This window comes from Stegostoma tigrinum, chromosome 14 (assembly GCF_030684315.1).
Source record: "Stegostoma tigrinum isolate sSteTig4 chromosome 14, sSteTig4.hap1, whole genome shotgun sequence".
Taxonomy (NCBI): domain Eukaryota; kingdom Metazoa; phylum Chordata; class Chondrichthyes; order Orectolobiformes; family Stegostomatidae; genus Stegostoma; species Stegostoma tigrinum.
Genome location: NC_081367.1, coordinates 13,149,792 through 13,176,599, shown reverse-complemented (window position 1 = coordinate 13,176,599; position 26,808 = coordinate 13,149,792). Strand labels below are relative to the sequence as shown.

The window sequence follows — 26,808 nt, the reverse complement described above, 5'->3', positions numbered from 1 at the left end:
ATGGCTTAGGTAAGAGTAGTAAAGGCAAAGGAAGCCGAGTTCTCAGACAACAAATACGAAGGTAGATGGAAGAATGTGTTCCGAAGAAGACTACACAAGGAGGTTGCAAACAGATTGCTAGAGGGAGCAAAAATCTGGCAGATGGAGTACAATATGGAAAAATGTGCAGTTGTCCGTTTTGGCTGGAAGAATGAAAAACAGAGTATAAGAAATTGATTGCTGAATTGCGAAGTGCAGAGAGAGATTTAAGTGCTCTTGTACAAGTGAAAAGAAGCTATCACACAGACACAGCATACAGTCAAGGCGGCTAATAGGCTCTCTGATACCACCGTAGGAACTGAACAGAAGAGTAGGGTTGCCCACTTTCTCCTATACAGGAGATGAGTGAGACCACATGTCGAATATTACGTAGTTTGGTTCCTTCATTTAGCCAAAGCTGCAAACCCATTGGAAGCTGTTCAAGGCAGATTTATTAGGTTTATGACTGGAACAAGACTGATGCAAGATTAGACATGCTGGGTTTGATTCCAAGAGAGTTTAGAAGGACGAGGGCTGACTTGATTGAAATGCATAGGATTCTGAACAGTCTTGAAAGTGGATGTTTCCTTCTCTGGATCAGTCCAGAAGCACAGGCACTGGTTTAAAACCCTCTCAGGACAAAGCAAAGAACTGTCTTAGTGATAATGGGAACTGCAGACGCTGAAGAATCCAAGATAATGAAATGTGAGGCTGGATAAACACAACGGGCCCAGCAGCATCTCAGGAGCACAAAAGCTGACGTTTCGGGCCTAGACCCTTCATCAGAGAGGGGGATGGGGTGAGGGTTCTGGAATAAATAGGGAGAGAGGGGGAGGCGGACTGAAGATGGGGAGAAAAGATGATAGGTGGAGAGGAGAGTATAGGTGGGGAGGTAGGGAGGGGATAGGTCAGTCCAGGGAAGACGAACAGGTAGGACGATGATGTGGCTGTGGTACCTGGTTTGCTTCAGGACATGGTCAAGCAGTTTCAAGGCTGAAGAGATTACAAGAGAGTTGCAATGGGAGAGAGATTCCCTGAGATTGGTCCGGAGGGAGGAGGGTGTGCGAAGCCTCTTCCAGGGATGCCTAACCTAAAGAAGTTACCCTCCTCCCTCCAGACCAATCTCAGAACATAACCATAGAATACTCTGCATCAGGTGGTGTTGGAAACGAGGTCATTAAAATATTTTCAAAGCAGAGGCTGTAGCACCGAGATAGAAGCTGCCAGACCAGAGATTTTTTTTCTCTATTGTGTGCTTTTATTTCACACTTGCAGCACCCACAGAACTTTGCTTTTATTTGAGTGGGCAGGTTCTTGCTAAACAAGGGAATAAGGTTGATGGGAATATGGAGTTCAAAAGAGAGAAAGTCACCGTGATCTTAGTGCCATTCAGTCCATCAAATCCATACTGACAGTCCAAAGAGGATCCCTCCTTCCACCCTAGCCCTGTAATCCTGCATTTCCCATGACTAATCCACCCAACCTGTATGTTCCTGAACACTATGGGCAATCTAGCACAGCCAATCCACCTAAGCTGCACAACTCTAGACAGAGGAAAGTGGAGCACCCGGAGGAATCCCACACAGTCGCCCGAGAGTCGAACTGAACCCAGGTCCCTGGCACTATAAAGGCAGTGGTGCTAGCCACCGAGCTGCATTTATTCACCTTTGTGCCATGTTGCCATTGCACCTCTCTATAAGGAATTTCAGCTGGCCCTGAAACTACTGTCCTGTAAACATTAGTCCAACTAAACCAATAGAAATCATTGCCGAAGAAAACAATATAAATGTTTAATCAGGACAAACAAGGGCTAACGACAGCCAGGATTGTGTTACTGGCAGATCACATACTGATTGACTATCTCTCTCACTTCTTTGAAGAGCTCAATGATGACAATAGCAGCAACTGCAGGTATTCCAAGGGACTGTCAAAAAAGTTAATTATTTTTAAACAGGCTTTGTCAGAAATTAGAGGCCCATAAACAGTCTTTAAACATGTACCCTGGACTGAGATTTAAGACATAGAATAGGAGAGGAGTGACTTTCTCTGTCTGTATAGTCTGCAGCAGGCTGCCCTGTGTCATATCACAAAAATAAAAACACGGTCCAGGATTCGTTTATAGGAACTACAATTTCCAAGTTTTATGCAAACTTGCCAGCATAGTAAATATGGAACAAGATTGCAACAGACACCAGTAGGACCAGACTAGCGAGAATAGGCAGACAGAAGCTAATAGGGGGTAGGTGGAGAGATACACTCTGGAAAATCTACACACAGTAGAATCCAGTTGGCACTATTCTTTTAAAAAGTTGCAAATTCACAATCTTTGAAGGCGGCAGGGCAAGTTGATAATGTAATAGGAAAACTAGATGGATAACTGGATTTGTAAACTGGAACACAATACAAAAAAAAGGAAGAAATCACATTCAACCTTTACAAATTACTGAAGACGCCTCAGCTGAAGGCACGCACTTAAGGACATCAAGGCATTGAAGGAGGTAAAGAGGGGTTTTAGCAAGATTGTGCCATTGATGAGGGACTTCAGTGCAGCAGCAAATATTGCTCTTTTTGGTGCAGTGAAGGTTTATGAATGACAGAAATATTCAATCCTACTTGGATTTTTCTTACAGCAAGGGAGACAGACAGTTTCATTTGCAAAGTGAGTCAATAATATAAAGAGATCACCGCTTGAAAAAAAATCTAATGACAGAAGAACAAGGGAGGAAAACAAAAATTACTTCACAAAAGAGGGTTATCACAATCTAAAACACAACCTGAAAGTATGCTGAAATCAAACAGAAACTTGTAAAAAGGCAATGTAGACGCATATTTGGAGAGAACCAAATGTGGAGATTTACGGAGGAAACAAGTAGGCAATGGAACCAAATTGCAAGGCCCTTTCAAAGCTCCAAAATTAGTACACTGAGCCAAACGTCTTCCTTCTTTGCCAAACAATTTTATAACTTCGACAGATTCAAAGGGTCAGCAGCCACAGCCCTCGGTTCTGTTTTTTCTTAAAAATCGCATTTATTGCCTGTCCCTAGTTGCCCGGAGGTGGTGGTGAACTGCTTTCTTGAACTTCTCCAGCTCACGCTTTACAGGTAGACCCACAATCCCATTGACGAGGGAATGTTAAGATTTTGACCCAGTGACAATGAAAGATCAGTCAATTATTTCCAAAAAGGATGGTGGGGTACCTTGGAGAGGAACTTGAGGTGGCGGTGTTCTCATGTATCTGCTGCCCTCATCCTTCTGGATGGAAGTGCTAGTGGGTTTGGTAGGTGCAGTATCAAGATCTTTGAAGTATTTCCGGAAAACATCTTATTGATAGTAACAGCCTCTAGAGTGTCGAAGGTGGGGTGCCAATCAAGTAGATTGCTTGGCATCAAGCTTCTAGAGTATTGTTGGAGCTACACTCATCCAGGCAGGTGGAGGGTATTTCATCACACTCCCGAGTTGTGCCTTGTAGATGGTGGACAGGCTTTGTTAAGTCAGGAACCGAGTTACTTGCTGTAGTACTCCAAGCTTCTGACCCACTAGACTCGCCAAATAAATAGAGGGACTACAGCAGTTTCTGGCCATTGGTAGCCACCATGGTGGTGACAGTGAGGGATTCAGCAATGGTAGCTCCATTCACTGTCCATGAGTGGTAGTTATATTGACTTTTATTGGAAATCGTCATTGCCTGGCATTTGTAGAGGGTGCACGTTACTTGCCACAAGTCAGCCCTAGCCTGGATATTCTCCAGGTCTTGCGTGAAAGATGCTTTTTAAATTTTTATTCTTAAAAGGCTCAGCTCTAAAATCAAGACTGTACTTAGTTGTTCTGATTCTTCATCTGCAGAGTGTTTCTTTTTGTATCAACTTTATCAAATCCTTTTGTTCATGTTAAACATCTCAATAGAATGGCCACTTGACCATTTCAAAGCAAGAGAAGAGAACATTAGTCAAAATTAAGCAACTTAGAGTCAGGTTAAGAGGTAATGACCTCATGTGATACCATCGGGCTAGCAATCCACTACCCAAGCTACTGTTACAGTTTCATGTGGCAAATAGTAAAATTATGTTCCAATGTAATCTGGAATTAAAAACAATCTAAACGGTGACCGAGTGACTACCATCAATTGCTGTGTAAACAAACCTAGTTCATCAACGTCTTTTCGGACAGAAACCTGCCATCAACACCTGATCTTGCCCAGGTGAGTCCAAATCCATAGCAATGCTTGTCTATTAATGACCCTTGAACTGGCCTAGCAAACCACTTAGTTTGCATCCAACTGCTAGGAGACCTGAACAAAGGTGAGAAACGAGATAGGCTGCTTGACAGCTTCTGTCAAAATTGGAAAAACTGTCATCCGGCCTAGTCAAACCACTACTAGACAAAGTCATACTCATGGAATCAAACCTTCCAGAAAACAACACACTCACTTTTCCCAGGTACATCTCGTTCCATCAACAAGCTCAGAGTCAGCAGTTCAGTGGCACAGTGTAGGGATGAAACTGGTATGCGAGTCCTCAGTGACTTCAGATCCCGCAATGTTTCATGACATCAGGTCAAACAAGGGCAAGGATACTTCCTTCCAATTGGTGCCTCCTCTCCATCAGCACAATAAGTACCTCTCGGAGGAAGCAGTGAGGACGCCAAGGGTGCAGAGCGTACTGTGGATGCAGGAGGACTTCAATGTTGACCACCAAGAGTGGGTCAGCACCACCACCACTGGCCAAGACAGTCTAAAGGACAGGCCTTTCACAGTCCGGCTGGCAAAGTAGTGAAGGAACCAACATGATATATTTAAACTCATTCTCACCAATGTGTATGCCCTGGATGAGTTCTTCAACAACAGTAATTGGTAGGATTGGTCGCCATATAGTCCTAGTCGAAAGGAGTCCCTTCCCTCCAAACCCCTAGCCCCCCACACAACAGAGGGGGATCTCCTATACTATGAGGCTTTGAGGGCCAATAAAGCAGCAGAATTGTACTCAACTACAATGTGTAATCTCCTGACTTGGCCTATTTCCCCACTGCCATCAACATCAAGCCAAAAGATCAACTCCTGGTTCAAAAGGGTGTGCAGGAGGTCATGACAGGAACTGACCCAGGCATATTTCAAAAAAATACAAGAACAAGACCCTGCTGGTGAAGATACAGCATGCTGAACAGCAGAAACAATACGCATTTAACAGGACAAAGATTCAATCTAACTTCTGCAGTCATGCCACATCCAGTCATAAATGCTGGTGGGCAAACAACAGAAGGTGAACACTCCACAAATGTCTACATTCTCAATGAGGGAGCTCAGCACCTTGAATCTGTCCCTTGTGATTTGACCAACCGCGATGCTCTACCAAGTCAGTCTTGCTGATAGAAACTGAAGTCCCCCACCGAAAGTACACTGTGTCCCCTTAACAGCTCCTTCAAGTGATGCTCAACATGCAAAAGAACTGACACATCAACCGAGGAAGGCCCCTAAGATTGTAACGAACAGTTTTCATTCCCCATGTCTGGCCTCATGGCATCAGACTTCACAAGGTCAAGTCCCAACGAGACACATTGTATGCCACCTCTACTGGTGGAGCAGTTCATACTCATTATGCCAGTGTCTGAGAGATTGACTGGAAGGTATGATTCCGAGAGTATGGCTATGTTAGTTGCTGCTTAACCAGTGAACTCTGTTTTTGCAAATAGGCTCCAGATGTTGCCAGGGAAGACTTTGCAGGGTCGACAGAGCCGTGCCCTGTTGCGTCCATATCCATGACCGGTTTGATATGGAGTGGCCTGGACAGATTTTATTATAACCAATCTATTGTCAATTTCGGCCATTTCAGAGGGCTAATTAAACGAGCTCCATTTGCCTGTGTTTGGTCTCTATCTCTCCCCCACCAATACCTATCCCATCCACATACCTGTCTAAATGTTTCTTAAATGATGCAATTTTATTCACTTCCACTTCTACCTCTGGCGGTCTATTCCAGACACTAACCACTTTGTCTGTGAAAACATTGCCTGCCCACCCCCACCCCATACCCTTTTGTATCTCTCCCCTCTCACCTTAAACCTTTGGCCTCTAGGTTTAGGCTCCCCGACCAATGGGGAAAGCTGATGGCTATCTACCTTACACATACCTCTTGCGATTATACAGACCTCTATCAGCTCATTCCTCAGTCTCCTGTGCTCCAGGAGCAACAAGGATCCCAGCCTATCCAGCCTCCCCTTAACTCAAACCTTCCAGTCCCAGTAGTATCCTAATAAATCTTTCATGCACTCTTCCTACTTTAACAATACCTTTTCTACTGTAGAGTGACCAGAACTGGACAGTACTCCAAAAAGAGTTAAAGAAATTGCCGTGGATCTTAAATCATGGAGGCAATGCAAGATAGTGTTCCGTATCCTGAGACATCAGTGAAACAGCTGGGTTTTTAAAAACAATCCCACAGCTTCAAATCTGTTATTTGCAAAACTAACTCCCTACTTCTAATTTAAATGAATTAATTTTCAAATTCAGGAACTGCCAGTGACTGGTTTGGAACTCCAGTATCTGGATTATGTATCCAGAGATCTGATGACTAGCCAAGTGGTATAATCACTATACAACTGCACCCTCTAACCTCAACTCGAATCCCCACGTGATCAAATAGTTCACTGACATTCACCATCTTGTCTTGCACAAGATGTCATGCTGCTCAATGCAACTTGACGCTTGAAGAATTGCACTGAAATCAAAATCAAAACTCGAGGAAAGAAGAATAAAACTGACTAATACAATGAAGTATTAAGTCAGAGGATGATAATGAACTGTTTTGAGTACTGCTTTCAAAATTAACTTGCTTACCTAGAAAGACAGAAAAGAGGAATATCAGGAGACAACCTTGGCAAATGAAGGTCAGGAAAGTTCAACCCATCTACTCCTCCCTTTAAAACAAGCTAATCTCCTTTCATATGCCCATTAGCTGATGGTTGCCATCTAACGGCGAGAAGCAGAATGTTCAACAACATTCATTGGGGATCAAGAAAGGATCAGAAATCATTGATGGGTTAATTTGAAACAAAAACCAGTTTCACTCGTTTGATGCCTACTCAGCTCTGTGTTCAAAAGCACATGCATTCACTTAACACAGACAGAACTGAACCTTTACAGTTCATGAATACTAGATGCGAAGGGCTTGTGGTGTCACTGTCAGGAGCTCTAGGTTCCAATCCAGGACTTATCAAAAAAAGAGAGGTACATTCATAACGTGGCCACACAAATCAAGCATCAACTTGTAAATTCTTCCGACATGCGACAATGACAGGCAGTAACATCAGAAGGGATTCCTGGGCAGTCATATGTTGGAACAAAATACGACTTTTAATTCAGTCAAGGGATAAGTCCCTGGCTGGCCAGCATTTCTTGTCCATCCCTAATTGCCCTGGTGAAGGTAGTGGTGAGCTGCCTTGAGCCTCTGCAGTCCTTGGATATAGAAATACCCACGGTGAATTTTTGTTCATAAAGTCTAGGTTCCAAATAAAGGACAGGAATAAAAAAAAAAGTGAAGTAATGTTAACAAGACCATAAGAAATAACACGAATAGGCTGCTCAGCCCTTCAAGCCGACTCTACCATTCTAAAGAATCATGGCTGCTCCAACATTCCGGTCCTTTCCCCGCAACCCTCGATTTCCCTTATACAAACTTATATAAAGCACTGGTTCAGCCTCAGCTGGAGGATTGCATGTAGAGACAGCTTTCTCTTCAGCACAAGTTCCAGTGTTTTATAATCTGCTTTTGTAACTAAAGTTCCTCATCTCTGGAACTGTTCTCATGAATCTTTTCAGTGTTCTTTCCAACAGCTCCACATCTTTATGTATGGAGCCCAGAATGGCATGCATTATGTCAGCTGAAGTATTCAAAATCTCAGGGAAGATAAGGAGAAACTTCCCCCTTTCAAGCGAAAGGAGGAGGAGGGAGCAGCTAAATTAAACGTTCGGAGGAAGGGTCACCGGACCCGAAACATGAACTGATTTCCCTTCAGAGATGCTGCCAGACCAGCTGAGCTTTTCCAGCAATTTCTGTTTTTGTTTGATTTACAGCATCCGTAGTTCTTTTGATGTTTAAAATTAAATGTAATTGGCAAAAGAACAAACAGCAAAATGAGAAAAAGATATTTTTCAAGTCGTGAGAGATTATGGCCTGAGATGCATTGTTTGACAGCATGCTGGAGGCATTCATCAGGGAGCTAGATTGTTACGTGAAAAAACAATGACGTGTTAGGTTACAGTGAGGAAGCAGGGCAATAGCTCAAGGTGAACTGCTTGATCAGAGAGCCTAAGTCTGTAGACTGAATGACCCCCTTCCACTCTGTAACAGTTCTGCAATTCAATTACCCTAAAGGCCCACTGGAGAGTTCTGGTTCTCGGCATCCCACCTTAGTAAGAATATATTGGACTTGAAGGAAACGTTACGGACATTCACCACTGATAGATGAAGATTCAATGAGGAGTATCAACTGGGATGGATTCCCCAGAATTTTAAAATGATTCAGAAGTGATTTGACTAATGTTTAAACTATCAAAGGGACACAGATATTGAGAAAAGAAAGAAAATGCTCCCACCTACTGGGAAATCCAGAACTACCATCATAAACCAAAATTTAAGATGCAGATCCTTGGAGGAAGCAAAATTATGGAATGCTTCTACACAAAGTATGGAAGAAGTCTGGAATACTCAACCTTTTAAAAAAAAAATTTATGCTGAATTAAGCGAGAATTTTAAATGCGAGATCAATAGATTTTTCTCAAGCTTAAGGGACATGGAGCAAAGCAGATATGAAGAGACAGGCCACAGATTATCAGTGATGTTTTTGATGGCAGAACAAGTCTAAGAGTAAGAGGTAAGCTATTCAGGACTGAGATGAGGCAGAACATCTTCACTAGGAGTGCTGAACCTGTGGAATTCTCTCCTGCAGGAAGCTGTTGGGGCCAGTTCATTAAATATATTCAACAGGGAGCTAGACATGGCCCTTGAGGCTTAAGGGATCAAGGGGTATGGAGACAAAGTGGGAATGGGATACTAATATTGCATGATCATACTGAGTGGTGGTGCAGGCTTGAAAGGTCGTGTAGTCAACTCCTGCACCTATTTTCTATGCACCTACTGTTTCTAAGTGCAAGAGTCTAACTGTCTACTCATGTCCCCAAGGAGCAGCTCCAGCCACCAATAAACACAACAGATATGCAGCAGTAAACAGTTGTCGCTCCCCATCACCCCTCCACTTCACATCAATTGGAAAAAAAAAGGCACACTTAGAAAAGATTTCATGCCTCTTGTTCACTTCCCCTTCTGCTTTATCCACTTGACCTTCCTCCTTCCCACATTAACTCCTGCTCTACTTCTCTCTGCCTGGATACAATCATACCGCTCCCTATTCTGTAACTCCGAATACTGCGTAGTGATTCAAGACCAAATCTGCAACGCTGTGATTGTTACTTCTGCAAACAAGTTCAGCCTGTATAGAGCAAAAAAGTGAAAGAGCGAGACTAGCAAACAAGGGAAAAGGGACTCTCCAGTGGTCCGATGACGAGATTTACCTGTGCTGGTGCTGTAGGGTAACTCGTGTAAGGTGGGGGAGTAGAGGCATAATTGCCATCATCCAAGACAACTTCAGGAGCAAGGCTCTGTAACGAATTATATTAGAATAAAGTTTATTCTTCAGGGTCTCCAAGAGACAAACTGCAACTTAAGCTACAGACTCACGTAAAAACACAATTATAATTCAATTCAAAAATGTAATTTAATTTTGGTCATTTTATATTCATTCATTACGTAACATGTAAATGAACACACCACACCAATGCACTTCCAGGCAGTGTCTTCCAAATCCAAACCACTTGCATCTAATTAAGTTCTTTTTTCCCTTCATCTCGCATTTGCTTTTTTGGCAAAGTACTTCAAACTGGTGCAGTCGTCTTCTTGATTCTTTTACAGGAACGGTTTCTCTTATCCACTCTGGACAGGCTCCCCATGATTTTGAAAGTATCAAATCCATCCTCAGCCCTCATCCCTCCAAAGAAGAGAGTGCCAACTTTTCCAATCGATCCTCATAAATGAAGGCCTTTACCCTGGAATCATTCCTGGAAACCTCTTCTTCACACTGTGCAATACGTTCACACCCTTCAAGTGTTGTATGCAGCACCATACACAATACCCCACAGGGGAGGCAATGGCCGAGTGTATTATCACTGGACTTAATTCAGAGACCCAGATAACGTTCTGGAGACCCAGTTTCATAGCAGATGGTGGAATGTGAATTCAACAAAATACCTGGAATTAAGAGTCTAATGCTGGCTAGGCAGCATGTATTGTCCATCCCTAAATTGTCCAGAGGGCAGATAAAAGTTGAGATAAACATTGCCGAGAGTCTGGAGTCACTTGTAAGCCAGACCAGGTGAGGATGGCAGTTTCCATCCCTAAAGGACTTTAGTGAACCAGGTGGGTTTTTCCAACAATCGACAATGGATTCATGGCGATCCTCACATCCAGTTAGTGAATGAAGAAACAAAGAAACTGAGATCTAACCACTGTCCAACACAAAGTCAGCGTAAATTCCCTTGCAATTTGCCCTAATAAAGCCAAGAACACCCTCTTTTAAAGCAAGATCCTGACATCTTTCATGGACAGATATTCCCAGGTGTTTATGCTCCAGCACATCCTTGAGACATATGTTATACTGTCTCAGCATGTTCTTTGCACTTCATACTTCACATTGGTGGCAAAATAAATTCAAGTTACACACCCCTGATTTGTCAATGTCTTTTTAAAGTTCTACACTGTCTTCTTCAGGTTTACTTTCAAGCTTTCCAGCACTTGCAAAGTTTGCCATTGTCCCCCGCCTACCAAGAACCATATCATTTACATGCATTAGGAAAACCAAGTGCATTAATACCGACCCTTAGGAATTCCACTACAAACTTCCCTAAGCAGCCCAAAAGATACTTGTCTGGCAATATACTCAGTTTCCTATCACTCAGCTGATAGCTTATCCACATCGCAACTGTCCTTGGTATTTCATGGTCTACAAACCTGCCTCACCGATCTGTTGTGTGGTGCTGCACCAAGATGTTTTTTGAAGTCCATACACTCCACATCAGCCTTGACTTCACTAACACACACAGTGCTTCAAAAACACTCCAGTTAGTTGGACACAACTTTCCTTTAACAAATCCTGCAAACTCTTCCAAATTAGCCTTCATTTTTCCATACCACTATTAATTTTATCTCCAGTACTTGACGCTAGATGTTTACCCACCAAATGACTGGTCTGTAATCACTGGGCTCATTTTTACAAAAAATACTTTTTTGAACAAAGATGTAACGTTTGCAATTCTCCAATCGTCCAGCACCCCACACCCAATGTCTTGGGAAGGCAGAAAGATTATGACCAGCATCTCTGTGGTTTTCACAGTTTCTTCCCCCAATATTCTTGAACACACCTCATTCAGTCCTAGCAACTTGTCATCTTTATGTATGATAATCAGGAATCAATATCAGACAGACTAAGAATCAAGAGATGTAGGATCTACTCAAAAGGGATTTTTAAACTGAGTTAGTATAATCGTGCATGCCCCTTGGCACCCATATCGCTACATTACTCTGCCTAGCCCAGCATATCACCAACTTTGATACCCTGTTTTGAATTCTCTTAAAAACCAGGTCCTCCCCCAGATGTCACAGTCCACATTCAAAACCATTCAATTCATATCACTTACTGTAATGTCAACTTCAAGTATGAAATCTGTACAGATATGTTGCAAATAAAAAAGTGCAAGATCAAATTTTTCTGGAAGAACACAAAATGGTGGAGAGGCTACAATATTATGTATACAAACTCCTTATACAATTGTTCATATGATCTACAGCCAACAGATCTTACATGAACAAACAATAGCCTAGAGTTCACTCGTGCACACTACATTGTTCCAATTAACCCAAGGAAACCTAACCAGATAAATAGAAAGCGGGACATAACACCAGCGCTTCGTCGGAGGCTCACTGATGATGTTACCTAGAATGGTGACGAACGTCTGAAAACGAACCTTCCAGTTCAGCGAGCAAACTCACATCCAGAACCTCAACCTGAGCTACAAATCTTCTCAAAACTCGCTACTCCAATTATGTATCATGCAACTTTGCTCCATCTCAGCTGAGGTTATTACTGACTTTTCAGAAGGGAACAGTCCAGACAGAAAGCCTGGGTAATCAGAAGAGCACAGCCTCATGTTAAATAGCCATGGTAATAACAAAAGCTGTCTGACACCAGTTGTTTAGCTCTATTAGTACGCACATCCTTGTGACTCAGTTTGTTTCCATTCTGCAAAGTAGAATGCCACAAGAGACTTGACTTACCGAGTTTGTCCATGCCTCTCGAAGTGCGAGTTTCCATGCCCTGCACAAATCATAACAAACATTAATGCAGTTCAAGGATGTTCAAAACCCAATCATTCAGATGCTACTCCATTCAAATAACTAGAAACATCCCAGGATCCAATAAGGCCCTATTTGTGTAACATGCTGAATTTTTTTTTTTAAAAAGTTACACGTCAACATGCATATCTTCTTTGGTGAGATTTAACATCATGAGCGGGCTGGACAAAGTAGATGGAGCAAAGCAGTTCCCTGATCGACTATTTCTTTTCAGAGAGGGACAAGGAAAAGACAGCACATGACAAGACTGAGAAAAATAAAAATTTGTGTTTGAGATTCCAACACCCGGATCAAAATCAAGGTATTCACAAACATTTTCAAAAAAGGAGAGAAAATTAAAACTCAAACTTACAGGCAGTCATCAGCACTTTCTGCACAGAGATTGATCGTCCTCTCATCCCTGCACTGAATCTGCAGTAAACAATCTCGAGGCTTTCCATCCGGAGGATGGAAGTCTAATTTGGGAATAAACAATAAGTGAAACCAGCACATAAACCCAAGCCGAATTAAAATGGCACAAACTACTTCACTTAAAGCTACAAGCAGTTCAAGACTTAGCCTGCCTGTTATCTACCTATCTTTAACTGTTCAGATGACAACTCAAAATTTGGTTTACATTGCAAACCTGAATAAAAGGCGTGGCTATTTGTCTGGAGAACTACAGTCCCAAATGGCTTTCAAGCAGTGACGTGTTATCTTGACATTCAGGCTGAACACGAAATTTGTTAAAGTCTGTTGCATTAACATGCCAAGCTAAATTGCTCAGAGCTGGACCGGATTAGTCCCAAAGTGACTGGATGTCAGAGATTGGTTTTGAGTGCAGCAGCATTGATATTGCAGCAACTAACCCACTAATCAGCCAAAACAGCAAGTGTTGTCAAACTCATTGCATAGATTGCATTTGAAATGGGTGATATCATGACTAAGCTATCCATAAAAATACATAGTATAAAGCAGATGGGCAGCAACATAATAAACTAAATGGAAACGGAATATTAATTAAAAATGCAGCTTTATTACCAGCTTGACTACAAAACATTTTTGTAACAAAGTAGATAACTCTCAGTACAAAGCACAGTACCTCTACACTCAGATCCAGATCGGATGTTAATACAATCCATTTTTAAGGCAATCTTATCTTCCATGTCTTCTCGCATCTGATTGTCATAATAGACGAGCTGACCATTGGACCACAGGTCGAACCAGTTGTTCTTCCATCGCTTTAAAATAGTACCTGAAATAAGTTAAAATTCAAGAGAAAAGCTTCAACAACTCATTTCAGTGCAAGACTCACAACAGACCAACCAGCTATGGAAGCTCTGGCCAAAGAAACCACGAATGAACCTAACGTTACAATGATGGACCCACCCTCGGAGCAAGAAAAACACAGAGTCAGAAGCTGAATTTTCATGGACATCTCTGCCAACCATATTCCCAGGCTTTGGGAGAGTGCTGCCGTGCTACAAACAGATAATACAGCCATTCCTATAGTTATTTAGGAAGAATGGAAATCTAAAAGGACAACTATCAGTCCAAACTGGTTAATGTCATTGCATTCATTTTCATATGGGGACATACAGTCAGTTCACGGTGACAAATAACAATGTTCTTTTTAATAACTGTGCCTGCAGAGAGAAAAAAATGACAAAGCTACCCCTGGTGAGCTACCACCCCACACGCTCAAATAACGTCTTTCCAGAGGTGCAGTTGCAAATGGTGCAAAAGCAAAGTCATCTTCCAACGATCATTTAATTATACTACAAGGGAGGTCATCAGACCAGGTATGAGGTGGCTTCGACATCAGAGGTTGTCCATCAGTACCAGCGTACATGTTTAACGGGGAGGAAGTGAGAGTGAAAGAAACCCAGGGAGATTTCTAGTCGAGATGGTTAGGTGTTGAAACAAGTCCAAATCAACATTTTGAAGATTACCTAATTTCAATTTGTCAGCGTCACTCAAATTTGGTGTAAATTTCTCTTCACCAACTGTACGTTCTCTTTCTGATCATTCCTACCACAGTTCATAATCTTTAGTTAAACATCACTGTCACTTTACATCATAGGAGATCAGAAAGTGTAACTCACTTTGCCGAAGTAGCCATCCACTTTTAATATAGGCCATATCTGCAACAGAAAGAGGGTCTGTGGAAAGAAACAATAAAGATTCAAGTTGAGACAACAAAGTTCCACACTGCTACAGAATAACATTTCATATGCACATAAATGAGAGACTGAGGGAAGCATGCTTTTTTCCATCTAAAAACTAGCAACTTCAAAATCAAACAAACTGCAACACTCAAACATAGATGGAACATGGGACGAATCTGTCCCCCTGATAAAAAAAAAATCACTTGAACTCCACACACAGGAGTAACAAGAGAAAAACTACTCCCCACTCTCCTGCAAATAGAATGGAAGGAAATGGTGACAAGATGGTCCTCTAATCACAAGCAAGTCTCCTCCATGCTTGTTGCTTTTAGCCTCGTTTAGCCTCAGTTAATCTATTTCACTTGCCAGCATTTGGCCCATATCCCTGTAAACCCTTCTTATTCATATACACATCCAGGTGCCTTTTAAATGTTGTAACTAAGCCTGCCCCCACCACTTCCTCTGGCAGACACACACCACTCTCTGCATGGGAAAGGTACTCTTCAGGTCCCTTTTAAATCTTTCCCCTCTACCTTAAACCTATGCCCTCTAGGTTTGCACTTCACTACGCTGGGGAAAGACTTGGCCTATTTACCCTACCCATAACCCTCGTGATTTTACCAACCTCCATAAGGTCACCCCTCAGGCTCCAGGGAAAATAGCCCCAGCTGGTTCAGCCTCTTTCTATAGCTCAAACCCATCAACTCTGCCTACATCCTTCTAAGTCTTTTCTGAACCCTTTCAAGTTTCACAACACCTTTCCTACAGCATGAGGACCAGAAATGAACTTTGCATTTCAGAAGTGGCTTAACCAAGCACCTGGTCAAGAAACAGAGCCCGAGTATTGCTAAGAAAATATATTTTGTTGAAGCATTTCATTTTGCATTCCAACAGGACAATCCACAGAATACCAAAATAAAGGGAAACATTTTATACTGTACGAGAAGATTAGTTAGCACAAGTCCACTTTCCAATCAGCAGACTCAAAGCTGCCCTGGTAAGTGCAAGATGCAAAGTTGGCCCAACGTGTTTTGTTCTCAGCAACAAATCTTCTATCCCACCACACAACAGCTTGCACATCAGGGATAACACGGTGTGAAGCTGGACGAACACAGCAGGACAAGCAGCAGAGGAGCAGGGAAGTTTGGTGTGTCAGGCCGAAGCCATTCTTCAGAAGTGGGGGAGGGGAAGTGGATTCTGAAATAAATAGGGAGGCGGATAGAAGATGGATAAAAGGAGAAGACAGGCTGAGAGGAGATAGACAGGTCAAAGAGGCAGGGTTAGAGCCAGTGAAGGTGAATGTAGGTGGGGAGCTAGGGAGGGATAGCTAGGTCCAGGGAGGACAGACAGGTCAAGGAGGCAGGATGAGGTTAGTGGGTAGGAGATGGGGGTGGGGATTGAGGTGGGAGGAATGGTTAAGGAGGTGGGGAGTAGACAGGCTGGTTTTGGCATGTGGTCAAGGGAGGGGAGATTTTGAAGCTTGAAGTCCACATTGGGAACCCTGCAGCCCAAGGTTATCAAGCAAAATATGCGATGTTGCTCCTGCATCTTTCCGGTGGCGTCATCGTGGCAACGCAGGAAGGCCAAGATGGACATATCGTCAGAGGAATCTGGGCCGGGGTGATTGAAATGGTTTGCGACTGAGAGGTGTAGTTGTTTGTTGCGAACCAAGCGCGTGTGTTCCACAAAGCAGGCCCCAAGCCTCTGCTTGGTTTCCCTGATGTAGAGGAGGCCACAACGGGAACAGCTGATACAGTATACCACATTAACAGATGTGCAGATGAACATGTGTTTGGTATGCAAAGTCTTTCTAGGACCTGGGTTGAGGGTGAGGGAGGTGGTATGGGGAAGTGTAGCACTTCCTGCGGTTGCAGGGGAAAGTGCCGGTGGGGGGCGGGGGGGGGGGGGGGTTGCTGGAGGGGAGTGTGGAGTGGAGCGGAGCGGACAAGGGAGTCCTGGAGAGAGTGGTCCCTCCGGAAAGCACAAAGGGTGGTGAGGGAAAGATGTCGTTGGTGGTGGGGAGGGTCAGATTGCAGACCGCAGAAATGTCGGAGGATGATGCGTTGGATTTGGAGGTTGGTGGGGTGGTACATGAAGAAGATGGGGATTCTGTTTTGGTTATTATTGTGGATACGGGGTGTGAGGGATGAGTTGCGGGAAGTGCAGGAGACACAGTTGAGGGCATTTTTGATCACTGTGGAGGGGAAGTTGCGGTTCTTGAACAAAAAAAGGGGACATGTGGAATGCCTCATTTTGGGAGCAGGTGCAGTGGAGGCAAAGGAATTGGAAATATGGGATGGCCTTTTTACAGGAAAAAGGAGCGAGAGTAGGAATATTCTAGGTAGCGGTGGGAATCGGTAGGCTTGAAATGGATATCGGTTTCTAGGTGGTTACCTGAGATGGAGACCGAGGGGTCCAGGAAGGTGAGGGATGTGATGGAGATGGTCCAAGTGAACTTGAGGCTGGGGTGGAAGGTATTGGTGAAGCGGGTAAACTGTTTGAGCTCCTCGTGGGAACACAAGGTGGTGCCGAAACAGTCAATGTAATGGAGGAAGAGATGGTGGATAGGGCCAGTGTGGCTTTGGAAGAGGGATTGTTCCACATAACCTAGAAAGAGGCAGGCATAGCTTGGGCCCGTGCGGGTACCCATGGCCACCCCCTTTGTCTGTCGGAAGTGGGAGGAATTAAAGGTGAAGTTCTTGAGGGTGAGGACGAGTTCAGCTAAACAGATAAGTGGAGGGGGACTAGTCAGGCCTGCGGGGCAGGAGGAAGCAGAAGGCCTTTAGGCCATCTGTATGGGGATTACAGGTGTACAGCACTGGACATCCGTAGTAAAGATGAGGTGTTGGGGACTGGGGAATTGGAAGTTCCGGAGGAAATAATCTGAAACGTTAGGCTTCAAGTTCCTAAGGCATGTTCTATTTTATGGCGCACCACTATCAGGGCAGGTTAATGATCAGATGGAAAAAGCAGTTTAATGATGGATCAGAAACACATGAAAAGGGAAAGGAGTAAAAAGTGACAGCTTCATCGTGCTTGCGGCAGTGCAAGCAAAATTGAAAGTGAAAGTGCTAAAACGAGAGAGGAATTAGAAACATAAGTTAAAAAAATTAAGAGCTAAAGATCCTTCACACAAGCACAAAGTGTATATGGAACAAACCGGATGGATCACAAGTACAAATTCATGCTGAAGGATATGACAAAGGTAGCCGTGCTGAGACTTAACTGCAAGATGGTCAGAACTGAGAACAAGACATGCTAGGTAAGGCGAACAGAAATAAATGGGAAAGGAGGAGATAGCACCTTCATAATTAAGGATGAAATCATTTTGATAAACGACAATATGTGCAAAAAGATAGTGAAAGTTTCTGGGTTCAAAACGACCCAACATTTCACTGGAAGTTGTCTACTTGCATCCTAAACCTGTTTGTTAAGTTGTATTAATATGGTAATTAGACATCAAGTATCTAATGCAAAGTGGGTTTCATGGGTAATTTCCATTTTCATATTGCTTGGAACAAACTTCAAGCTATCGCAGCAAGTGAATTGTCTAAATGCGTTCAGAACAGATTTCTGCAACTCAATGCCCAAGTGTCAACAGGAGAATGTCTAGTAGACTGAACTGTAAATACCAACAGTCAAAATACATATGACTTTTTCTGAAACAGCCATTAAGATTCAAGGAAAGCCGAGTTGAATCAACAAAATACGTGATCCACAACAAAACTTGGCAAGCTCTTAATACAAATCGGTGGGAGCTGCTCAAAAATTAAATCAATATGATACAGAAGTTGATCATATCTCTAAAAAAAGTACAAAGGATCTACAACAAAAAAACAAATGAACTGGTGAGCATCAACATAAAAAAAAGGAGAATGCAAACAAAATCTGCCAAATAAATAGGTGGATGGGGAAGGTATAAAGGGTGACGTGACAGGTTAGCTACAATAACAAGGGGTATGACAACCAACTTGCATGGAATATTAAAATCAAAATGTTTTACATTTGACAAACTAAGGTGGTCAGGAGCATCAGAGACTCCTAGAAACTGACGGTGTCGAAATCATTCACTCACATAATGAAATGGGAGGCACACTGAATAAATGTGCTGCATCAGTATTGGAAGACGAAGAGGTTAGCAAGGAGACTGATGTTGATTCAGGGCCATGACTCAAAGTTAACATATGCAAAATAAGCAAGGTTGCAGAGTGGTTAGCACCGCTGCCTCAGTGCCAGGAGGCCGGGTTTGAATCTGTATTGAGTCTGCACATTCTCCCCATGTCTGCGTGGGTCTCCTCCCACAATCTAAAGATATGCAAGTTAGGTGGATTGGCCACGCTAAATTGCCCTGCACCATCCAGGGACGTGCAGGCTAGGTGGGTTAGCCAAGGTAAATGAAGGGTTATAGAGATGGGGTGGGTCTGGGTGGGATGCTTTTTTGAGGGTTAGTATGGACTCGATGGGCCAAATGGCCTGCTTCCACACTGTAGAGGTTCTACGAAGCATCAACAAGTGTGCAACACCCGAGTGATAAATGCAGCAAGGTCAACTGTAAAATTTAAAATGGGAGATCGATTTTTGCAAACATTTTCTCAATGATAGTCAGAGGATAAGGGAGTTTTGACAGATGTATGGTGCTTAGAATTGGGTCTGAATGAACGGCAATGCTGGGTCAAGGATCTAAATGGCTTTCTCGTTTATCTGATAGATAAACATCAATCAACCAGGTGATTGTTCACATGCAATTTCTGTCAGCTGCTGCCCCACAATAAGAGATTTTAGTGATGTCAATTGTTCCTCTATTGCAGTCAGGCTTGATCTCAATTTGTGAAATATGAGACAAGTGTAGTGCTATAATACCCACATACTGGATACATACTGTCAAGCACAATGAGCTTGAGTGGTCTCTGACCATCCTGAAAAACAATCTGACAAAGATAAGTGTATCCATAGGATGAATCACCAGAAAGCCACAAATGATCAAAGCTTACAATTCTTAGTAATTTCAGATATCAAAACATCCACAGTTCTTCGTTCAAACAGCCCAGATCCAAACTTGGATCTCAGATACCAATTTCATCAGTAACCTTGATCCTTCTCCAGGACCAACAACTGAATGAAACTGGAAAACATTTCTTTTGTATCTGACACAACTTGATAGTAAAAGCGGTCACAATATAGCACTATCATTCTCAAAACAGCAAAAGTAGTAGAAACACATGGAAATAGTAAACCTCAAGGATCCAGCTAACAAGGGTGAACTTTTCTATAACCATCCACAGTTATTTTAAAGAATTTTTCAAGTTAAACATTTTCCTTCAAAAGGGAGGAAATGTGAAACAGCCATTAAGATTCAAGGAAAACTGAGTTGGATCCCAAAGTACATGATCCACAGCAGAACTAGGCAAGTTTCTTAACAATTAAATAGCAGCTTGGTGGAAGGTGTTCCAAATCTAATCAATATTGTACATAAGTTGATTATATCTCCAAAAGAGTGAAATATCTACAACACAAAATAAAAACATGAACTGGAGTAGTGAACAACAGCATTAAAAAAGGAGAATGCAAAAAATATCTGCAAACAAGTCAATGGGGGGGGGGTATAAAGGATGATGCAACAGGTCTGACTACAAAAAGGGTATAATGACAAGCAATTACAAATGATCTAAATTGCTGCTCCTCGTTAGTGAGAAAATGGAGAGCAGAAGAACATAACAGGCTCAGAACTGTAAGGACATGGGTGTCACATGTTATAAACAAGACAATTTGGACCAATTATTTCAGTACCTACAAAAAAGTGGAGACATGAGACCAGTTAAATGCCAGAAGCATGAGTCTATGAACAAAAATAATGAAAATTCAACTTCAAACGTTTAACTTATCCAGAGGTAAGTGTACAAATTGGCCAAGCATCTGCTACCAAATAAGTGTACTCCATAAAACTTCACAGCTCAAAAGGATGTTGTTTGTGCAGGTTATTTGCCAACACATGTCTCAACTATGCCCATTGGATTGTATCTCCAGAGTTTTGAATCATCTGCTGCTTTAAATATTTATGCTCAAAAAGTACAAGAGTTTCTGCCTCTGAACACTTCCAAAAGGTACAGCATTATTTATTTTAGTCACATCTACATATACTATGCCAAAGTTCTCTTTTCACTGTGGCAAGTTGGACTCAAAACCTTTTAGAAGTTTTAAAGTCCGTTTGATTTCCAGCTAGTTTTTCAATCCTTATGAATGTATTATTTTGTATTTCCCCCCCGCACTCTAAAGCTGGATTTACTGTGGCTTCTTACAGTGCTATGCAACTGATTTGCTAAAAATTAAACAATTATTGATCTCCAGCAGCTACATAAGTGCTGTAGCTACACAAGTCAAAGACGTGGATTTCACCGACAACTGGAATTCTGCAGAGACCTAGCACCTCCCCAAATCCTGCCCACCATTCAGAAACCACAGGTCTGGAGTGTGATTGTAATATTTTCCATCTCCCCAGACATGCAAAGTGCTAACAACACTCAAGAAGCTCAGCACCATTCAAGCCAAATGCACATAAAATGTCAACACCCTCTACCACTGCACCACAGCTGTGGCAACGTGTACCATCCACAAGTTAAAGCCTCCATCAACAGCACCTTCCAAACCATACACACAGATCTCCTCGAAGGACGAGGGCAGCAGATGGGAACAGCATCTCCAATGTTTCCTACCATGTCATATACTATCCCATCAAATCCTGGAACTGCCTTCCTAACAGTACAATTGAAGGACTACAGCAGTTCAAGGCCGGTCACCACTACAAGGGCAATTGGGATGGTCAATAAGTGCTTGCTTTTCCAACAAAACTTTACCCTATGAAAATACTTCAAGTTTTAAAATCTGATAAGATTCCCCTTACCAAAATCTGTTCTACTGCAGGGCTTCAGGACCTTCAGCTTCTCCTCAAATCCATAGATTTTTCTTAGAAGAAAGTAACTCGTACAGCTTCAGGATAACCAAATGTACTTTAGAGTCAGTTACATGATCATTGCTGTAACTGATGAAAATTATCAGCCAAATTGTACACCAGGCTCCACAAATACATTAAATCAGCACAGAGCACGCTATAGCATATTTGGCCAAGTGATGCTACCACTTTGTGCTGACAGGGAGAAATTTTAACACGATCTCCGATTTGGACATTCATTCAATGGCCTACCAATGAAATAGTAATGAATAGAAATGCCTCTCAATGTAATTCTTAGAGGGCAGGCTGCTATGATAATTTCCACAATTTGAAGGTTATGGCCACAAATGCATTTTGGTTATCCTCCCACATTCTAGAAATGGATCAAATAGCTGCATCATCCAAAACTCGGGGGTTGGAGTTGCCTATTCACCATTATACCAGTCAAATGGGGACCCTGGCCATTTCTTCAACACTGCACACATCCCATTATTCATCAATTGGGAAAGTGAGCTGTTACCAGCATTTTGAATATTCCCTACTGTTGCCCAAAATCACTGACACGATTTGAAGCACTTTTTGGGTAGGTCCAAAAAAAGTATTAGCCCTTGCTTTTCTTTGAAAATTGCACAGGAATGATTTACATTCAACCGAGTTGGCTGTTACTTTAAAGTTTGTATAAGCAAGCAGGGTTATAGTGCAGGACTTCCTCAATATCACACAAGCACCGTGTTCTCAAAATCTCTCCAGTTTGGACTTTGGTAGTGTATACCCAAATCTAGTACAAACCCAAGACTTCATATTCAATTTGCAAGCACTAATTTCTAGCCTTGAGACATATTTAGGTTTTAAAATATACATCTTCACCACAAAGCATTTGGAATTAACGTTAACCCAACAGCAAGTAAATCTAAACCAAAAGAGGAGCAGATGCTGTAAGTCAGTAATAAAATCAGAAGGGTCACCGGACCCAAAACATTAACTGATTTTTCTTCATAGATGCTACCAGACTTGGCTGAGCTTTTCCAGCAACTTCTAGATTTTGTTCAAGTAAACCTGCCCCAATTTAATGCTGATGCGCAACACCCTTAAATAAATCATGTCAAGAAATCTCAAACTTTTTATGGGAATTCTGAATTAGCTGAGGAGCTAAGCACTAGCAGCTGGATGAACGAACAAAATAACAACTGATTCAGTGACATTAAGCCTAAAAGGACAGATGACGAGCTTTGACTGTCTGAACTACAGTGGATTGGAAAGTGACTCAGTGGTACCACGTGGCCCAGACTTAAAGCATTTCATCCTCCACGGACTTAATTCAATTAAGCACTCTGCAAAGGTGCAAGTTATTTCAATGATAAACAATAACACATAGCATAAACATTGTAAAACACTAATAAATAATAAATTCACAATTTTGTTCTGGGGAAACTGTGAAATGGTTTAAGTAGCACTCTATCATGAACGATTATTGGTTCACAATGTGTGTCAATTTCAAACATACTATTAATTCCACAAGTTACATGATGTGCTTTTGTTTACTAGAGAGGGTGGAGGAATGATTAAGTAGTCATATGATACTGTCACAGATGACGACGATCACACACTAAAACAAACAGACGCCTACTCCTTCTCATATCATAATAAAAGACCTGTTAAGTCCATGACAGTTTTATATTTCAAAAGGGGAGGGGTGGGAAAGAAGGGTCAGTCAGAAAGTAGGATAAATCCGAAAGGGATCAGTCAGTAGTTTAAGCAGCAAAAATAAACAGTTCTCCTGGTTTACGTGTGGGCTGGACGAAGATATACATGAACCCAAATCCTGTCTCCCTCTTTCTGCTTCCTACTGCTGCTGATGCGCAACATTAGTGTATTTATTGGGCTGGGGTTAGGTTTAAGAAATACACTGGAAACATCGCACCCAGCAGACAGAAACAGTCAAATCCTTTGCCAAGTGACCACGCTATGAACCCGGCCCTCGACAGCCGCGACCATCTGAAACAGAAATCCAGAGACACTCCTTGGAACGCCATGTAAGAGTTTAACGTTCCAAATTAGAATCCAAAGACTACCGTGCAACAGTTCAACGTTCCAAACTGGAACAAAGACTCTCGTAGAACCCCATTACCACCTGCAACCGCTACTCACCCTCAGCCCTAGCAGCTCCACTCACCCCGTCACCTCAATTTGTCACAAGACAAGTGCGTCCTCAGGCGATCCACCTATTCTCCGCCCTCCTTGCCACGGTCGCCTCTGGGAGTTATAGTCCATTCAAACCCGTTCCCCGTTTTCTGCCGAGGACGGAGACTACATTTCCCATCCAGCATCGCAGACTGCCGAAGGAAAGACTCCCGGCTTTGAAATAGGAAGAATTGCAGAGGTTAGAGTCAGAGATAACGCAGCATCATAGGAGCCGGGAAGTTGACGTTTTGGGTGGGGTCACTTCTTCCTGCTTTGACTTCCTTGTGAATCCACCCAGCCCCAACGCGTTCCAGCGCTATTGGCACGAATGATAAAGGGCTGTCTTCTTTGGATGTGTCCTCCAGCAGGTGTTTACATCTTATTTGACGTTTCTCCCGAAGGGAAACCTCCCTGAGATCTTCATCAAATCAGCTGAAGTTGGCCCTTCTCTATTTACTCTGTTTATAAAGTTAGCCAGCTACGAGTTTGAGGGTGGCGGAATGGGTAGCAGGGGCCCAAAGAACTGAGGCTGTTGGAAATCAGAAACAATAACGTAAGTTTCTGGCGAAACTCAGCAGGTGTGGCAGCATCTGTGGAGAGAAAACAGAGTTAGGCTGTGTTCTATACAAGGGTCATTGCGTTCTCTCCGCAGATGCTGCCACACCTGCTGAGTTTCTCTAGCAATTTCTGTTTTTGTTCTGATTTCTAACATTCGCACTTCAGGGGGTGTTGGGAGGAGGGGGTATAGGGGATCACGATTGTCGATTCGGTCGAGAAAAAAAAATAAACATTAGGTAGACCACTCGAGCTGAATGCCTTTTTGTGCAGCCCATATTCAATACAATTCAGCCTACAGATCTTTGTGGTTCCAAGTAAAGCATCACTATGAATACGGGAAATCCTCCATACCACCGACATTCAGTCCTATGCCCAATTGACAAGTGCCCTTCCAACTCCATGAACTAACAGCAAACATCCTGCTGGACCTACTGATGGTTATCACTAAAATGAACTAAGTTTGTGAATATTTTAAGTTTTTAAAATTCACAACAAATAGTGGAAACCTGGCAAAAAGCCCCAGTCAGAAGCCCAGAGAGAAACCTCTCAAAATTGCAGTAGACTAGAAAAGACAACACCTTCCAATCTGTAGCCCAAGACACCTCTGGTGACAGCTTCCATGCCAGATGATCAGCAATGAGCTAAACTTAAAAAGGCCCAGAATCGATTAACTATCAGTGCGAAATGGCATATGGGTTTTTGTTTTGTTTTCATTCATTCACGGGATGTGGGCATCACCAAATAAGCAATTATTTATTGCGTATCCCACATTGTCCGGGGAAGGTGAGGCTCAGCTGCTTTCTTAACTGCAATCCTTTTGGTCGGTACACAGTTAGGAAAGAAGCTCCAGGATATTTTGACCCAATTGCTAGAAAAGCTCAGCAGTTCTGGCAGCATCTGTGAAGGAACAAAAACAGAAGTTGCTGGAAAAGCTCAGCAGGTCAGAAGGGTCACCGGACCCGAAATGTTAACTCTGATTTTTTTTCTTCACAGATGCTGTCAAACCTGCTGAGTTTTTCCAGGAACTTCTGCTTTTGATCCTGATTTTCAACATTCGCAATTCTTTCAGTTTTTATTTTGACCCGGTGTCAGTGTTCCAGTCAGAATGGTATGTGACCTGGACGGGAGCCTGCAGGTGTTACTCCCTTGTACCTACAGCCCTATCCTAAGTAGCAGTGGTCACAGGTTTAAAAGATGTTGTCAAAGGAGCATTAGTGAATTACTGCAGTGCTTCTTGTAGTATGGTCAGACTGCTGCCACTGTGTGTCGGCAGTGAAGGATGTGAATGCTGAAGGGCGAACAGGGGGGGCCAATCAAGTGGGCTGCTTTGATCTAGATGGTGTCAAACTTCTAGAGTGTTGTTGAAGCTGCATTCATCCGGGCAAGTGGAGATTATTCTAACACACTCCTGATGTGGGATCAGAGTTAAATGCATGGCTTAAAGTTTAGATGGGAGATAGGGGTTTCATGGAGGACTGGTAACATTACTGGGAAAATAGAGAGCTGTACTGTTATGGTGACCTTCAACTGAATTTTACTGAGATGGATTAAATCAGGTCGGATGTTAATTTTAACTGGAATGTGGCAGAAAGAGAGTGTGCAAACATAAGAATGGACCACTAAATGATGTCAGAGTAAGGAAAAATGATAAGAAGAGAGGCTGAGAGATAGGATCCAGAAGGGTCCAGAGCCAAAATGTCAGCTTTCCAGCTCCTCTGATGCTGCTTGGCCTGCTGTGTTCATCCAGCTCTACACCTTGTTATCTAAGATGAGAGGCTGAATCAGTTAGGACTAGATTCACTGGTGTTTTGAAGATGGAGGAGGGATGTCATAGAAACATATAATATTCCAACAGGACAAGACATTAAATGAAGGAAGGATACTTCCAAGGACCCAAGTCCAGAACTGGGGACAGAGTCTAAAGATACAGGGGAGACTATTCAGGACTGAAATTTGAAGAAATCTCTTTATCCTGAGAGTGGTGAGCATGTTGAATTGTCTGTCACAGAAAGCAGTAGAGACCAAAACATTGAATATTTTCAAGAAGAACTTAGATGTGGTTCCTTGCATGAAAGGAGTATGGGGAACAGGGAACTGAACTGGATAATCAGTCATGATCATACTGAATAGCTGAGCAGGCTCAAAGGGCTGAGTGGCCTACTTATACTCCTACCTTTTATATTAAGACAAAATTAAAGTTCTTTGAATGCACACAACGTTCATAACTAGATCAATTAATGGCATAAATCAAAATGAATGACTATATGGTAGCTATTAGAGAGATGTGATTGCGAGGTGACAAATTTCATTTGGTTCTTTTCCAACTTTTATTCTGAATGCACTTCAGAAACTCTTCTCCCCTCTTCTTTTCTGCCCATTACCTTATTTCCATCATATTTATTTTGATAATTGAAGCTTGCCATTACAACTCTTGTTTTGTACCTATCTATGATTTCCTTACAAATGTGTCCCTCCCTTTCTCAGAGTTGATGGCCCACAGAAT

The 26,808-nt window shown here is 42.5% G+C and overlaps 1 protein-coding gene across 2 annotated transcripts in view; it reads right to left on the bottom strand.

Moving 5' to 3' along the window:
* Nucleotides 1-23,944, bottom strand: part of plekhb2 (pleckstrin homology domain containing, family B (evectins) member 2) — a 37,846-nt gene extending 13,902 nt beyond the window's left edge. Inside the window, exons 1-6 of one of the 2 annotated variants that reach the window (XM_048542095.2) lie at nucleotides 23,740-23,944; nucleotides 14,558-14,614; nucleotides 13,555-13,707; nucleotides 12,826-12,928; nucleotides 12,396-12,435; nucleotides 9,581-9,667 (exon numbers count right to left, since the gene is read on the bottom strand). In XM_048542095.2, the coding sequence (XP_048398052.1) occupies nucleotides 9,581-9,667; nucleotides 12,396-12,435; nucleotides 12,826-12,928; nucleotides 13,555-13,707; nucleotides 14,558-14,594 (420 nt within the window). In that variant the 5' untranslated portion in view covers nucleotides 14,595-14,614; nucleotides 23,740-23,944. Of the gene's footprint in view, nucleotides 1-9,580; nucleotides 9,668-12,395; nucleotides 12,436-12,825; nucleotides 12,929-13,554; nucleotides 13,708-14,557; nucleotides 14,615-23,714 lie in introns of both variants that reach the window. The other variant, XM_048542094.2, reaches the window with a different exon arrangement.
* Between the last annotated feature and the right edge of the window lie 2,864 nt (nucleotides 23,945-26,808).